The sequence below is a fragment of the Ambystoma mexicanum genome, chromosome 6q (assembly GCF_040938575.1).
Source record: "Ambystoma mexicanum isolate Mex_15411 chromosome 6q, UKY_AmexF1_1, whole genome shotgun sequence".
In the NCBI taxonomy this organism is placed as follows: Eukaryota; Metazoa; Chordata; class Amphibia; order Caudata; family Ambystomatidae; genus Ambystoma; species Ambystoma mexicanum.
Window position 1 is genome coordinate 1563819975 of NC_090937.1, and position 16343 is coordinate 1563836317.

A 16343-nucleotide genomic window follows, 5' to 3' on the forward strand; every position below is an offset into this window, starting at 1 on the left:
GAAGAATTGAGTAGAGATTGGCTTTGTCATATTTGTTTAAATGTTACCTGTTGGAATGTGTTGCATTTCGGAGTCTAGGCAAAGCGTTGCTGTTTTTCTAATATCCCCGTTTTCATCATGAGGATCCCCCAATTACTTGTTGGTGGGGTATAAAGTGCATCTCTTGGGCATAACCCATTAGTTCTTAGCTAAAAGGCTTGCGATAAAAGGAATAACCAGGTGCAGGAGTGAACCCATGAATCTGCCAGACAGTTTTGCAATATACCTTTCAGATCCTTTTTTTTTTTATTACTGTATTTCTTTAATATCACCCTTTTTAACAACTGTAAATGACGCTTTGACAAGGGAATGGTGCCTTTTTGCGTGTTTCAGGCAATTCTTTAAATGGTTGCTACTAAATCATCAAAGCCACACACAGCATGGCCTTTCGCCGATGCAGAGTGGCATGCACTAGCATTTTTAAAAGTTAGATTCCTCTTGCGCCTTGCTGACATGATGACCTGAAGTGAAAATGAAATAAAAACCTTGTACTCTTTCTTTCTATAGGTCTTGGAAATATGTTTTACGATGTAGACAACTGCTAGAGCTGGGGTGAAAATATCTGTGTGCAATCTATAATCCTCTAGGGCAGTTGTTTTTAAATCCACCAACAAGTATCCATAGCATCTTCAAAAGCTGCGAGAAAGTATTGGCTTTTCCCAGGATACATCGGTTTGCTTAAATGATAGCTGTTCCTATCTCTGTTATATCTTATATCTGTTTTAAAATAACTATATAGTATGCATTGAGTGTTATAGAACGGCTACTTTTACCCCTATAGAACGAATTCTGTACAAAGTAGCAGATGCTTAGATTGTGTTCTCTTTCTCAAACTGTCTCCTGCTTCACCCATCAGGTCATCTAAAATGAGGCTGTTTACACACCTGATGGGGAACAGGGTAACGTAATCTTTCTATAAAGTGGTAACCTATACAATCATTCCATATATATATTTTGCTAGTAGGAATAAATCCAGATGATGATGATGATGCTGCTGCGTGTGTCAAAACGCTAGAAGCGTTTTCTAAAAGCTTTTGTACGAAATATCTTTTACCGCAGTTGGAAGGCCCTGATAAAATACAGGAAACCGGATGTTGCAATCTTGTATCCATGACAAGGCCCAGAGGTGTTTGAGGGCGTAAATATCCATAAGGCAGTGTTTTATCATCGCATTTCAGCACCCGCGTATCAAACACTACTTAGAGTTATTGTAGTTATCACCCCCAGTTCTTCTAATCTCAATGCTGGGCTGTTCTACCACAATCTCCTGCGGTTGTTCATTTTCTGAAGCATAGCGTTTGCCACACCCGTTAAACTTTCTAAATGAATGTTTGTACTGTTATTTATTTTGCAAGTAATGCCTTGTGCCTTCCTGCAGTCCTTGCCTCTGGATGTCCTGTAGGAATATGTTTTAGGCCACGGTTATAAATATTCTACACTCTGCTCCAGGTGCTAGCTCATTGGTCAAATCCCCCAAATAATCTCCTAATGGAGGATTTATATCCTTGGGAATGCTCACAAAAATAACAGTATCATGTTATACAGGCAGCGCCGCTGTGTCTCTATAACCATGTAAAGTTCTTATCATGCATGAGCTGTCGTAAAACACTCTATACAAATATTTACATTGCTCAGTGGTGTTGAGTAATATTTTGTGTATTTCCAGCACAAACAGGCCATGTCACCATTAGTGAACTCACAATTGCATACATCAAAATAGGCCCTAAAAAGATATTTCAATAGTTCAACAGGGTCTTTTATTATTTTATGGTTTGGCAGGTTTCCTGTCCGAACGTCCCCTTTAGGGAATTAAGACAGTTTTGCAATCAGACGATTTTCAGGATTCTATTCAATTTTTTCCGCACACAATCGTCGTATTTACATTTAGCATCATCAACTGTGCATGATTCGGGGTACTGGAGGCCTCCCGCTTTATGGAATCACAGATCAGATCTAGAGAACTTTGTTCAAAATGTTACATTTCATGAATTCTCCCAACCTTGCCTCCGTTTTTTTGTAAAGCTGCTTGCAACTCAACAGGACACCAGGTGCCTGTAATTGCCCATTCTTCTTGTATACAGAGTGTGACTGCTTTAGCCTCAGTGAGGGTTCTACACAGAGGGAATGTTGGCTTTCCAGAGACTCTGTAGGGAAGCACTGGGATATAAAGATTTCGATGTGGGTAAACCTGACATTTTATGAATCCAAAATACTGCTGAATGTCTCCAAAAAGTTTCAAAATAATTTGAGGATTGCCAACGGGCTACACTTTTTTTGTTTCATTTACAAAGGGGTGTAAACTTGTGAAATCCTTCATAGTAATGAATGATCCCCCTCGGGAACTTTATGGTATAATTCTTTGGCATTTATTCTGCCACCATATAAAGCATCTCGTGGCTGTAGAGGTTCTGGAAGTCTTTGTTTTTTTAGAAATCCATTTAGTTCATTTGTTTTCAACAAATCGAGCCACAAAGGCTCCCACAACGTGTGGACCGTACTCCACGACTTTTAGAACTTGTTTTTTCAACAGGGTCCTTCTGTACAAGTGTTCATGGCTAGTACCCATTAGCCATTTAAATCATTGGGTTGGTGACAGCCATGGTAAACGAGTGCCATTTATCTGTGCATAACCGTCTAAAAAATATTGTCCTACTTTGTGTTCTCCGCCTTGTAAGGGATGTTACACAGATATGTTTTCTTTTACAGATGTGCACATCAGGACTCGCAGAATCCCCTCGCCCCCTTGCGTAGGCGAGTACTTTTCAGTTCGGTCGAGAATCATTTCGTTAGTACTCGAGCGTCACATATTTATCTGTTCATGTTGTTCATGCAGAAATATTTGTGTTGCACTTTCCACTGCTGTCCTTTAGGTGGCAGTAGTGAACATACCTAAAAACTAAAGTACTTTTTGTCCGATGTGTTTTTATTTGGTCGTGCCTGCGCAAGAGACGGGAAAAATGTCATAAAGATTTCAATCCTAATAGTAGGCTATCTTCACACAAACCGAACATTAAGGGCCTAATTCACAGAAGCGTTTTATAGGGTCTGTGAATTAGGCCCTAAAGTGCTCAGAGTTTATCAATGTCCCAGCTCATTCCGCCTACTGAACATATATGTAAATACAGCTCCAACAGTGTGTGATTGGGTATTGCTGCTAAGAAAATCCATTCCTGTCTATACCTTGTCGAACGGCATTATCTGTGATTTCTGCTGCACGATGGCATAGCTCCCTCTGTGATTTTGGGACTGGTGTTTTACTTGCTGAAGGAGAACACATATCTGCCAATGACATGTCTGCTAAGTCACATACCGGAACACCTGCTTCTAATGAATCGATTCTGCAGCGCGACATCACTTTACGTAGCTGATAATGAAGAAAATCCCTGCTTCTCGATATTTGAAAACACGGTAACAATAACAGGACACCTGAGGGTTAGTAGCGCTATATAATAGCAAATTATTATTATTCATACAAATGGCTATTCCAGATTCAGCAAAAGGCAAACTCCTGAAATGGTCCTTGATTTCATTACTTTCAGCAGCTGTGCACTGCCTTTTTGGCACATGGATTGCTTGTTAAAACTAGGGCTCTACCGAATAGCATATTTAGTATTCGGCCGAATACCGAATAGTTTGTCAACTATTCGGCCGAAGCCGAATATGAAGCCGAATAGTTGCTTTATTTAAAAAATCATGTTCCAAACTCAGGACTCGTCCTTAAAAAAAGAAAAGGGGGGCCTATGACGTATGCAATGGGAAGTAACATGACAGGAACGGAAAGTATCTATGCACTTTTTTTTCAGTTTGTTTTGTGCACATTGAATATAAAAAAGAAAAGATGTTCCTGTATTGTTGCATGCTAAGTATAAAAGATTCAACAAAGGTAGCAGGCGCCCCTCTCTCGGAAGAACAATGCATGATAACCTGTTCAGTGGTTGTTAACCACATTGAGAGTTCGCAGCCATCTGCTTTTTGCTCACTGTACCTTTCACAGATGGGAAATATCCATTTGCATATCATTCTTTGTCCCACCCACATGAGCAGTCCAGCACCGAAATGCTATGGCAATTCCTCTCTGAACAAGAGTACCACCAGCAACCCCATACATGTGTTTCAGCCTAGTTGGGCATCATCAGTGAGGTGAAGCTGAGCCTCTCTAAGCACAGTGAGCAGGGAGTCCACGTCTGGTTGCCCCCAGGTAACCTAGGGTGACCAACCCCAAGTTCCTTCAACAAATTCAACAAAGGTAGCAGTCGCCCCTCTCTCGGAAGAACAAGGCATGATAACCTGTTCAGTGGTTGTTAACCACATTGAGAGTTCGCAGCCATCTGCTTTTTGCTCACTGAACCTTTCACAGATGGGAAATATCCATTTGCAGATCATTCTTTGTCCCACCCACATGAGCAGTCCAGCACCGAAATGCTATGGCAATTCCTCTCTGAACAAGAGTACCACCAGCAACCCCATACACGTGTTTCAGCCTAGTTGGGCATCATCAGTGAGGTGAGGCTGAGCCTCTCTAAGCACAGTGAGCTACCTTTGCAAACCAAATTTCAAGGAACCTGGGATTGGTAACCATAGGTCTCCTGGGGGCAACCAGACGTGGACTCCCTGCTCACTGTGCTTAGAGAGGCATCAGCTTCACCTCACTGATGATCCCCAACAGGGGTGAAACACGTGTATGGGGTTGCTGGTGGTACTCTCGTTCAGGTTGGAATTGCCATTGCATTTCGGTGCTGGACTGCCCCTGGGCAGGACAAAGACTGATATGCAAATGGATATTTCCCATCTGTGAAAGGCACAGTGAGAAAAAGCAGTGGCTGCGAACTCTCAAGTGGTTAATAACCACTGAACAGGTTATCAAGCCTTGTTCTATCCAGAGAGGGGCGCAAGCTACCTTTGCAAACTTAAGTATAAAAGATAAGCACCCTTTTGTCTAAGAATCTGTAACAAAACATGCCCTAAAGAGCAGATTAAAATATAATATATTTTTCAGCTCTGTGATAGCAATTTGTCTGGTCTAATTCTATTCAGTTTTGCAAATTGAAGTCTATATTTGCCTTTCAGAGTTCATATTGCATTGTATTCAAATGAGAATGTCAAAGTATTCGGCAAGAGCCGAATAGTTAGAAACTATTCGCCGGAGCCGAAAAGCTTTTTTTCAGCCGGAAATCGGCCGAATACTTACTCGAAGCCGAAGTTCAGTACACCCCTAGTTAAAAAAAAAAAGCCTTTCTCGAAACTGTGATTGCGTTAATTCATGACACCGGGCCCTCGCCCACCCTTGCATATCCTCCAACTATCTCGCAGCGCACACTGCAGTAACATCATAGCACCCCAGTCTAGTTTACCTTTGTAAAACTGTACTTGAGGTTACAATAGTTATTTATAGCAAAGAGCGTTGGTGGCTGTGTGAAAGGCGGGGTGCCTAGATGGTGCGTGTTACAAAAAGCAGTCTTCTGCAGTTCTGCATCTTCTGCCTTCAAATATCTTCCTTTTTTTCACGAGGAATAGCGTTTGTAAGGTTCTGCAAAAACAATGACAACTATGCCAGTATTTCGGGCTCTGCGCAACAAAAATCACAAAAGGTTTTTGCTTTCTCTGGAAGGGCGAGGGTTGATCTAGAGGATAAACAAGGTGTGGGTTAGGGCATTCCAGGTTCCTCCCAGACCTTTGGGGGTGGAAGGATAGCTGCAACGCGTTTGTCTTGGAAGCCAGGCTGGGCAACACACGTTCGAAATCCCGATCCTGCCCATAGAAACCACTCGCTAGTATTAAGCGCGTTATACATGAACAATAAAATAAATATAATTACTTCTGTCGAAGCCTGTTAATTGCACTCTGCCATCCGTTACCCAGGCAGCTTGGCACCTCAAGGAAGTGGCATGAACGAGATGCCAACATGCTACTGTGCTAAACACACTGCCCTTGTTCTCCTAAACTGCCTCGTCTCTGCTCACTGTTATACGCTCTGGGGTGGGCTGATGAGAGACCCAAGTGGTCAGAGGGATGGGTGTCCTCTGATTGCATCCTCGGTGCTGACATTTTGGGCCTTGATCATGATGGTACGGACAATGGGAGCGCAGCTACTTGGACACATGCCTTTTTTAAATCCTGACCTAAAGCACACAAAAAAAGAGGAACATTACTGAATAAATAAACCACAAAACCTGCAAGGCATGAGAAAAACTGCATTACACCACTCTCCTTTATGGGACACTTCCACCGATGGAAGTAAAGTCCGACAGTCTATAAGTCTATATGTGCAATGAAAACAATAAATAAATTAAAAAAAAATAAATATATATATATGTATTTAATTTGTGAAAAACCTGAAGATGTTCTCACATATACTTCCCTCGGATCCTCTGCGCGTGGAGAGGGAAAGGTCATCGCTATTTGATCCTGCCCCTGGGGGCGAAGAAGCAAGGGAGGATCACCTGGGTGGAGGGTTGGGGAATGAAATGTCCTCAAGTAAAACGCAGTATTCCCCCTTGGCATTCTGTGATGAATCCCTAGCCTCAGAAGCCTTGGTGGGATATTGTCACCCCATTACCTTTGATCAGAATAGCCTCAGGAGAAAAGACAAACCTCGAAGACACAGGAGGAGGGTACCTTTGGGCAAGACTTGCTATCCCCCTTTCTCTTGTGGCAGTCAACCTAACTCTCCTCCAACCTTTTATAGGCTGTTCAAAGTCAGTTTCCCCCATTTTCCCCACATACAACACCTGACGGTACTGAGACCAAAAAAGGGCAACTGAGGGTGATGAAGATGGCCTCACCACTTTGGTACTGCAGTCTGTCAAGGTGCTGCACATGTATAAAGGGAAACTAGCCCAGCAGTTAGTAGAGAAGGAGCAACAAGGAGACATGTGTGTGGAGAGAAACAGCACAAGACCCATGTGTGGCAGCAGCCGTGGTGGTCCAGGATGAAGATCCAGGATGCTGGCAAAAGACCAATAGGACTTGTACGACCCAAGGTAAATGAGCTTTGTAATTTCTCCGAGCCTGGGAGCCTCAAAAGCTCGGCATAAGCAGCAGGGGCTGCTGGAGAGCCCAGAACCCTGAGGACGCGCTCCGCCTCTGAAAACAAGCGTCGGAGGTGCCGTCGCAAAAGGAGAAACCACGCAGCGAGTGAGTGATGCTCGCACCAGTGGGTTTATCCAGCTTCTGGAGCAGAAAGGAAGTCACAGGAACTATCGAACGAACATAAAGGAAGCGAGTGAGTGTTGCAGGGACGCTCCAGCGACTGGGAAGCTGCTAAAGGACCTCAATTGAGTAACAGTCTGTGAGCTTTAACAATTGAGCGCATATTGAATACCAAACTATATGAACATTTAACATTGCAAGAAAACCAATAAATATATTAAATGCCGACCTATATAAAAACTTTTGAGGCAAACACACACATATTGAATACCAAACTCCATAATAGTTTGACTTTGAAGCAAACAAGTGTACAGTTCAAACTGAATATAATTAAGCAACATAAAATTACTTTTGAACTCTGAACTAAAATTCAACCATAATGAATCTATGCTGCACAACGAGTTACATTTAACCAGGAAGTTGAGTATATTGAAGGATGAAGGAAGCCTAAATAATGAACTATAATGACTCCATGCAGTGTGGCAACGCTAAAACTTGACAAGGGGGTGTGTGATGCATGGTGGCAGAGCCACGAGGCAACCAAGGAGAAGCCAGATTAATATAAGAGTACACCCTAAAGCCATGGGGCCAATACAAGGAGTCAAGTGAAGGTGACTTGGTGCACAGGAGCCAGTGCCAAGAAATCTGCATGTGGGTTAAGGAGCCGAGGGATCTGTGATGGGTGGACAGTGCAGTCTGGCAACTGCACCTAGACCAGAGAGCCCTGAAGGGTGAAAACTAAAGGACACAAAAACCACCAACACTTTTGAAAAGACTGAAGCAAGTGAGGTCTTGGGGAAGGGATGTCTTGCGAACGAACTCCCGAGGCCCCTTGTGTTTGATTGTGCAACTCAAAGCTTGGGGAAGGAAACGCTAAAAAGATTTTGAACTATATCACCTTCAACTGGAGAAGGTACATTTCGAGACTTTTATTAATGGAACCTTCGTATGCTTGGGGGACAACTTTCGTATGCTTGGGGAAGAGGAGCTGAAAGAAAGCTGTGAGCTGGAAGAAACTCAGAACTTTCCGTTAAGCACGGTTCTTTTTTAATATGATATCCCTACACATTTATTGATTCTAGTTGTGAGGGCAAGGATAGGTTTTGGACACAGACGGACTATTAAGTTGAACCTTTTGATTCAGGCTTTCCTTAGTTTCATTCATGTAGGGAAATCCCACCATAGCTTGGGGCAAATTGGGCTTTCAACCATCCTGGCATTTAAGTTAATAAATATCTTTTGTACTTGAAGTATGTTGTCTGTGTCCTCCTTCATGATGCCTTCACAATATATGGTATGTGAGCAAGCAGCCAGAGGGCTTTGAAATGCGTTGTAGCAAGTTTTCACTTTTTTCCACTTGTGACTTGATTAGTTTTATTTAAAAAAAAAAAAAAATTCTGCTTTCTGTGAGTTAATTTCGGCAATTGGGCCAAGGACTAAGCGCGGCTCCGTGGGAGTGCAATCCTGAGCGTATGCTTTTACACTTTCTCCTTTTTTAATGTTTGCACATTTATAATGGGGGGGGAGGACATTTTAAGATGACGGCTACTAGCCAGCCATAAAGAAGTAACGCTCCTCCTCAATTCTATACATATACACAGCACACCATTTCTTACTAGCCAAGAGACAAATATCACCGGCCAATGGCTAGTGGTGAGTGCAAATTCTGAACCCTGTATATAATATATCTCTGTCTACTCCCTGTAAAAATGTACCTCAAGATACACAATTATTGAGGAAAGTCAGTGCCTACGTTTTTCCTCCCACAGCAAGCCTATATCGAACTGCTTTTAGTCCACCAAGAATCCAAGCCACACCCTCAGCCCAACAGGAAACGCACAAGCGAAAAACACATTGGGAAGGTTCCTGAACGGCCTTACAAAAACCCACACAAAGGTGAGGGAAAGCCACAAACTGAAACTACACATTAGTACGCTCAAGTGATTCCCAAAACCAGAAGATCTGAAGTTGCCATGAAACTCTGGCTAGACGCCACTACCAGAGTCTAAAGTTATTGAGCTGAAAACGGAATGGTGCCGAAAGTTCACAGTATGGGACGCCTCCATACAAAAGCCCATTTATTGGAGAACCCACTGTGCCAAGAAACCCAAAAGTGTGCACCTACCACAACACAGACATCGGACTGCTCCAAAAGACAGTCCAAGTTGCAGGTGGTGGGCATTTTTAAATAATGCTCAACATAAAATACATTTGGGAGAGTTATCTAAGATAAGTCTGCTACTGGAAGCTAATTTCTGCTTTTTGGTTGATTCTGTTGTACTTTTTCAATGAAATGTAAAATAATTAATTGGGGTATCGGTTGACTGACTAATTTCGTGTATCTTTCTCCTCAGGGGTGGAACCCATTCCAAGGTTGTCTTGATCGCTGAAAATGGAGCAATCATTGCTGAGACAGATGGGCCCTGTACTAATCACTGGGTAAGGCCCCTTTAAGCTTCACTTGAGGTTAGAATGGTGTGTTTATATATTATTTGGAACAGGAGATAATCTTCTTAGTGGAAGTAGTAGTTGACGTGCACAGGCAGCTGAAATGCCAATCAAGATCCTGGAATGCCTTTGCATTGTGCTTGGCAAGGGCTGTGTTGGTGCTGGTTGAAAAGTACCCTTCAGTGTTATAAAGTTATACAAATAATCTGATGACGTTTTTGCTAGATGGAAAGGCATTGCATCCAGTTTGTGGTGCAGTATCTGGCGGGCATATTTGGGGCACTCGGAGTTTGGGGTTGGCAGAGGTGCTCAATGTTGTCAGCAGAGAGTGTAGTTCAGAAACACTCATTTTCAGCAGTATTTCATTCTGCAACTGACATATGTTAACAAGTTGGAAAGAATCTTGTCATGTGAGTTCCACTTTATTAAAATGTTCCAGAATGTGGGCCGTAGGCCACATGGAATAATAAAAAAATAGTTTCACACTTTGCCAATCGTGATCTAAAGGGCGGAAAAAAAAGTTATTTTCTGTTCCCAGATCAGAATAAAGTCTTATACATGTGGTATACCTGATCTGTGTTGGATTGTTTAAGGTGGTCGGTGCTCACCTGTAATGTACATGGCAAATCTTACCAATTGCGTCAAGTGCTGTGGTGGAGAGCTAGGGTCTTTTAGTCACTTAGAAGTCTCACTACAGTGTTCAGAGGGAGCCCATGCAGCGGGGACACCATTTTGTCTGGGGTCCGGGAGATATTCTCTGTGCACTACAGTGGAGAAGGTGTCACAGAGAGCTGAGCTGGTAGGTGGGTGGATGAACGCAAAGGTGTTGATGTGGGTGGATGGCCAGTGTGCTTAGCTGCATGTTGAGCAGTGATTGACCTCTTTGAAATTCCACCAGCGAGTGGTGCCAGAGTCGCTGATTATGTAGGGGAGAGGTCCTTGTCTGGCAAAGTACATGCTGTCATTAAGCTCCCTGAACTAACTTCTCTATGACAAAGGCCAAAATGGCTCCCCATAGGGAGATGAACAATCTTTCGGTGGAGTACCATCTGTGGCACTGCATGGCCATCATCTGGATATCAACATTGGCTCGCACAGAGGGTCGGTTAAGGTGTCGTTTGGAAGAAACAAAAGGGCGGTCCAAAGATTTTTTTTTTTTCTGCACATGCACCCAACCTGCAAGAGGAACACTGAAGATGGTGGCATTTTGTCTACTGATGAAATGTGGCACTTAGTGGTATCAATCGCAGCCCTTCATAAATAATGAGTAGGTCGAACACTCTGTTATTTCTTTGGAATCACAGTGTAAGGATTTTTTCTCAGTTCTGAGTGTTCTCAGCACTGGAGCGTTTTTATCTGTAGATACCAGTTTAGGTAAAGGCATCGCACACATAACGACAGATGCCAAGGCATCAGGGGCATTATATGGGAACGAATTGTGGGTATTCTGACCTAATTCCAATAAGCAATCACAGGGACCAGGCTGACAGCTTGTAAGTGCCAATTAATTCTTTATCCCTACCTCTCCAACTTCCCTCAATATAATGAACATTTGGCCTCTCCTCCAGTCATTCATTGCATTTGAGGTCCCTAAACCAAGACCCCTCCTCTCTCTCTCTTGTTTCTTGGAGAACCAACAGTATTGGACTCAAACTGTGACTTCTGCACCCATATGTCTTCAATGGAAAGAAAATAAATGAAGACAACTAACTCTGCTGCATAATAGTGGTGTCCTGCACTACCAATCAACTAGGTATGTGCATACTCCATTGCATCCTTGATCCGTTCTAGCATCAACAGATTTAGAGCCGAACTAGAAATGGTGATCCTCACCCTGTGTGCTTGGTAATCTCACCTCTCGCTAGAATCGATACTATAGAACTAACTGGCGAGCCATTAATTGACTCCAGACATGGAAACTGAGACGGTCGTATTCTGAGGAAACCTGGTGAGAAACCCATTAGTTGCCTTTTCAATCCGATTTCCCTACAGCAGGGTGATGGCTCAATAGGTTATTAATACAGTCCCCCCTTTTCCTTCGTGCAGTTCCCTCTGGGGTACCTGGTACTGAAGAAGGTGGCACATCTTTCTCAGCTGAAACACTGTGCATGCGTCAGCCTTCAAAAAATCCTGCAACTGAACTTTGTCGCTTTTTTTAACACTTTGTTTTGATGTCTTGTGTCTCACCACAATTGATCGTTTGATATTTAGTCATTATATTCGGTTTATTTGTGAATAAGATAACACATCCACTTGGGTGTGTTTGCATTTTAAGTTTTTATAAATATGAATAAAAAAAAGTTTAATAAACATTTAATTAAATCATAAAATGTAAGGTTTAGTAATATAACCTTAGCAATAATTTCTGAGAATTATAGAAGTGATTCATACGTTTACAACAGATCCAGACTAGTAGTCAAAATAATAAGCGGATCCTTGTTTTCTGGTAGGACCACCCTTGTTATACTGATCCCTTATTGTCCCCAAATCACATTTGACCTAAAACATTTGACATGTTTTTGACAAATTTAATTAAATATATGTATAGATCAGGTTGAGGGGAAGTGGAGGGTGGGGTTGCAGGGGGGGTCTCACCCCTCCTTAATGACCAAATAAAAGGTCAGATAAATCCGATCAAATGTGGTTGGGTCTAGTTGACCTAAAACATTAGACCTAAACTGTAGGGACAACCTTCACTTTCTTACAATTCATAATTTTTAATACAGCAGGTTGCTTTACATTTTTTGGATTGATTTCCTTTTTCTTAACCATTTTATGTAATGTATTTTATTTGTTACTTTTATGGCTGTCAGAAAATGGAGCCATTTCCTGATTGTGATTCTATATTTGACAAATGTCAGTGGTTACAATAGTTCAATCCTTGAATTACCACGTACATAATGCACACGGGGCTTCATGCTCATTTCTTTTTTCACCAACGCTCACCCCAACAATAACCAAAAAACCATTGTACTGATTTGGACAGCCCCAGGATTTGCATGCAAGTATAGACATAGCCGTGACATTTACCCTCCCACACTACGCTGCTTTAGTTCCAGGGGATAATGTTCCCTTTTTCATATGCAGGTCGACTTGCACAAATGTAGTGCCTTTCACATGCCCAATCCACAACCCCTAGACCTCATTAGAGAATGATATGCTGAATGAGCAATAGTAATAATGTACCAAAAATAGATTGTAGGAAGGTTTTATTTGACACTGTGGCTGTTTGGGTCATTTACCACAAATCCTGTGGTAAGGGCTTAGGAAGACCAACCTGTAGCGCATGTGTAGGGTTTCGCTACTTTATTCATACATTTGACAGTGACTGCTGGCTCAGTAGTCCTGGTTTTCCTCTTATGAGGTGAAGGAGTGGTTATGAGGGAAAACGCACCCTTTTATTTCTGTCACCGCTCACTACATTGAAAAGTATATTCTTTATCTAATGTTGTGCATAGAGAGCATAGCTACATTAGCAAGTATTTACTTAAACCAAGCAAGTATTCAACAGTTAACAAGTAAGTACATCTTTTCAATACTTTAGGAAACTTTAGAAGGTTTTAAGGTTTGCCCATAGGAAGTAACAGGACAAAAAGCTAGTTAAGTTAATGGGTTCCACACCGGGAGGATAGCTCACCTCATAGAAAAGATCAACAAAAATAGAATCCCAGCGATCTTAGTAGCCTTGGACGCAGAAAAGCCTTTTGACAGGGTGGAGTGGCGGTTCTTGCTCATAACAATGAGGCAAATGGGCCTTGGGGTGACATTCCTACCAATGATTAGGGCCAACTACCAGAATCCTTCGCTAAGGTTAGCAATTAATGGTCACTTCTCCGAGCCCATTAAGCTCCGAAGGGGCACGAATCGGGGATCCCCACTTTCCCCTTTGCGCTACGCTATTTATTTGGACCCACTATTGGAAGCAATAAGAGCGAATGGCGAGATTGAGGGGATCATTTTTGGGGGAAGGGTTCATAAAGTAGCTGCCTTTGAGGACAATATGATTTTGTGGGAGCCGGAGGGCTCCCTGAGAGCAATGGAGAGGGACTAAATGTGTCTCTAGAGGCAATTGGAAACAAGCTGGTGGATTGGAGTCCACTAACGATAACCTGGATATGCAGGATTAATGTGTTAAAGATGGTAATTCTTCCACAATTGTTGTATCACTTCATGACTTTCCCTATCCAAGTCCCAACACCCTTTATTTTCGAGCAATCAAATAACAGACGGGAAGATTTATCTCGAATAAGAAAAAACCAAGGATAGCCAGAAGGGTGGTGGTGATGCCGCGAAATAGAGGAGGGATGGGAGAACCGGGCCTGAAAATATACTTCATGGCAGTTCAGATAAAGATATTGAGGGACTGATCGAAAGATGATCGGGAAAAGATATGGAGGTCAATGGATAGGGCATAATATTGATGTTTTGTGGAAACCGAAGGAAGATATACCCAAAAACAGGTATTATAGTAAGATACTGACAGTGGGACGTGATTCCTGGGATGAAGCGATAAGGCAGGCCCAGAATTACTACTTTTCTGTCATTATTCCCCTCAATTTTTGACAATCCAAGTTTTACCCCAGGCCATGGGGAAAGGGGCTTTCAGGCCTGGCAGGAGGCGGGTTGCCTAAAGATTCGGGACATGTTCAAGGGGAACAGATATTAAGTCTTTCTCCCAATGCAAGGAGGACTTTGACTTGGAGGAATCGAAAGGATACCGATACTTCCAGATAAGACATTGGGTCATGTAGACGTGCATCAAAGGGGCACCAACTCACAGTTTAACCTCCTTCGAGAAATACCTAACATCTGATTCTGGAGATAAACATATAATGGGGCACTCTATGCACTTATCAAACAAGGGGAGGTACCAGGGGAAAGGAAATACATGACACTTTGGGAGGGGGGTCACCAGCGAAAGGATAGGAGGATATTGGCAGCAGTTGTGGGCTAATATTGCTAAATTAACACAATCCCTGCAAATCCAAACAATATGGATACAATGTATGCTACAATGGCATTTAACTCCAGAGAAACTACATACCTTCTACCCCTCTGTGTCGAATCTATGCTGGAGGCAATGCGGAATGCTGGGGACCTGGAAAAGTTGTGAAAAGGCTAATAAGTTATATGGAAACGAAAGTGACTAGGTTCACAGACTAGCTGTAGAGAAGTCAACCTTTGGTTGAGGGAGGAAGAAGAGCCATAGCAGAGGAACTGCAAACCAGATGTTGGGGAAGAAGATATTCCCTGAAGGAAGATTGCAAATATGACTCGGTTACAGACAGTAATGCTTGTGGTTACTCGGTGAACGTCTTTTGGAGAAGTCCATAGGTGCTGAAGAAGGGACTCAGTGATGATTAGGAGGCAGAACACTGCACCAGGTTGTTTACCAGCCTGCTGAAGTGCATTGAAAGAGTGATATAGGACGCAGGTGCAGAGGTCAATTAGTGTCTGGTTTCTATGGTTGCAGTTGAGCCACCACACTCAATTTCTTCATTGACCCCTTTCCTCCAGCTGCAACTGAATCCTTCCCACTTTCTGTGATAGCTCTTCTTGGTTACTGTTATTCATTGGAACCAGTACCACCATACCTCTGGTCAAATATAGAAATCTATGGTCCTTCTTATGTTTTCAAAATGCTTTCATGTTATGCAAATCAGCCAGTATCCCTGATTGATTCTGTTTGTCCCCTTCCACTTTCTCATACAGTTATTTTGAAAGTGTAGCAGAGGACAATAATATACATGGTTATTCTAGGTTTTGATAATGTGATTTGCAGAGTAAGACATGACACGTGTAAAGCTATTATAACTAATATATACTGGGAATGATCATTGGACATGAACACTTTAACATTTTAAAAAGAACCAGTGTTAGTACAATTAGTACTTTAGTGCAATTAAATTATTCCTATTTTGTTTTTTATGGCTTTTGCCAATATTATCCTCCATTTTATCTTAAAACGTTATTCTTTCTTTGAAAGCCACTCTCTGAATAAAACAAAGGACTTGCATCTTCTGTGAGCCATACAAGCAAAATGTTTAAATTATAGTCTTTCTATTTTGTCTTCAATAACCATTACAGACTTTCTATTTCTTTATGGATTGGGTTAGATTGCCCTCACTGGTTTGTTTATAGTTAGACTTACAAAGTTAGTCCATGGATTACATGTTCATTTTTTAAAATGTTATTTATTTGTCAACTTTATTTGTCAAACGGTCTGAGTTAATACAACAAACAGTAAGATCTCCTGCTGACGTCAGATAGCACAGAAATCTGCAGGGAATGGCAGATGGTGCAGCGTGGAGCTCACCGGAAAAATGCCACAAAGTTTTTCCAGCCGGCCACACCCCCCATTTTCTTTTTTTAATACAATGTATCTATTCTTCTTCTGCATCTAACATGTAGAAGACCTAGCAGTGCCAGAGGAGGATTGGGTGGTGCAGAGAAGCCTAGTCAGTTCAAGGCGGTCTTGAGGGAAAAGGGAATGGGAGCAAGCTATGATGGGGTACTACAGCGAGTGGGTGAAGTGATATCCGGGAGATCACACCGAGGATTATTTAGCCTGTTAACTGAAAAGATATGGTATATGAGTTCAGCTCTAGCACAACTGGAGTGTATTAAAAAGCAGCAGACACTGTCACTAGCAGGATGGTGTCACCATAAGCGGAGTAGGGTACAATTGTGCAAAGACTAAAGGTGCC

General features: G+C 42.3%; 1 protein-coding gene across 2 annotated transcripts in view; it reads left to right on the top strand.

The window, feature by feature from the left end:
* NAGK (N-acetylglucosamine kinase) overlaps positions 1-16343 on the top strand; it is a 460912-nt gene that overhangs the window by 49109 nt on the left and 395460 nt on the right. For both annotated transcript variants that reach the window (XM_069632274.1, XM_069632275.1), the window contains exon 2: positions 9543-9627. In XM_069632274.1, coding sequence (XP_069488375.1) covers positions 9543-9627 — 85 coding nt within the window. The remainder of the gene's footprint in view (positions 1-9542; positions 9628-16343) is intronic.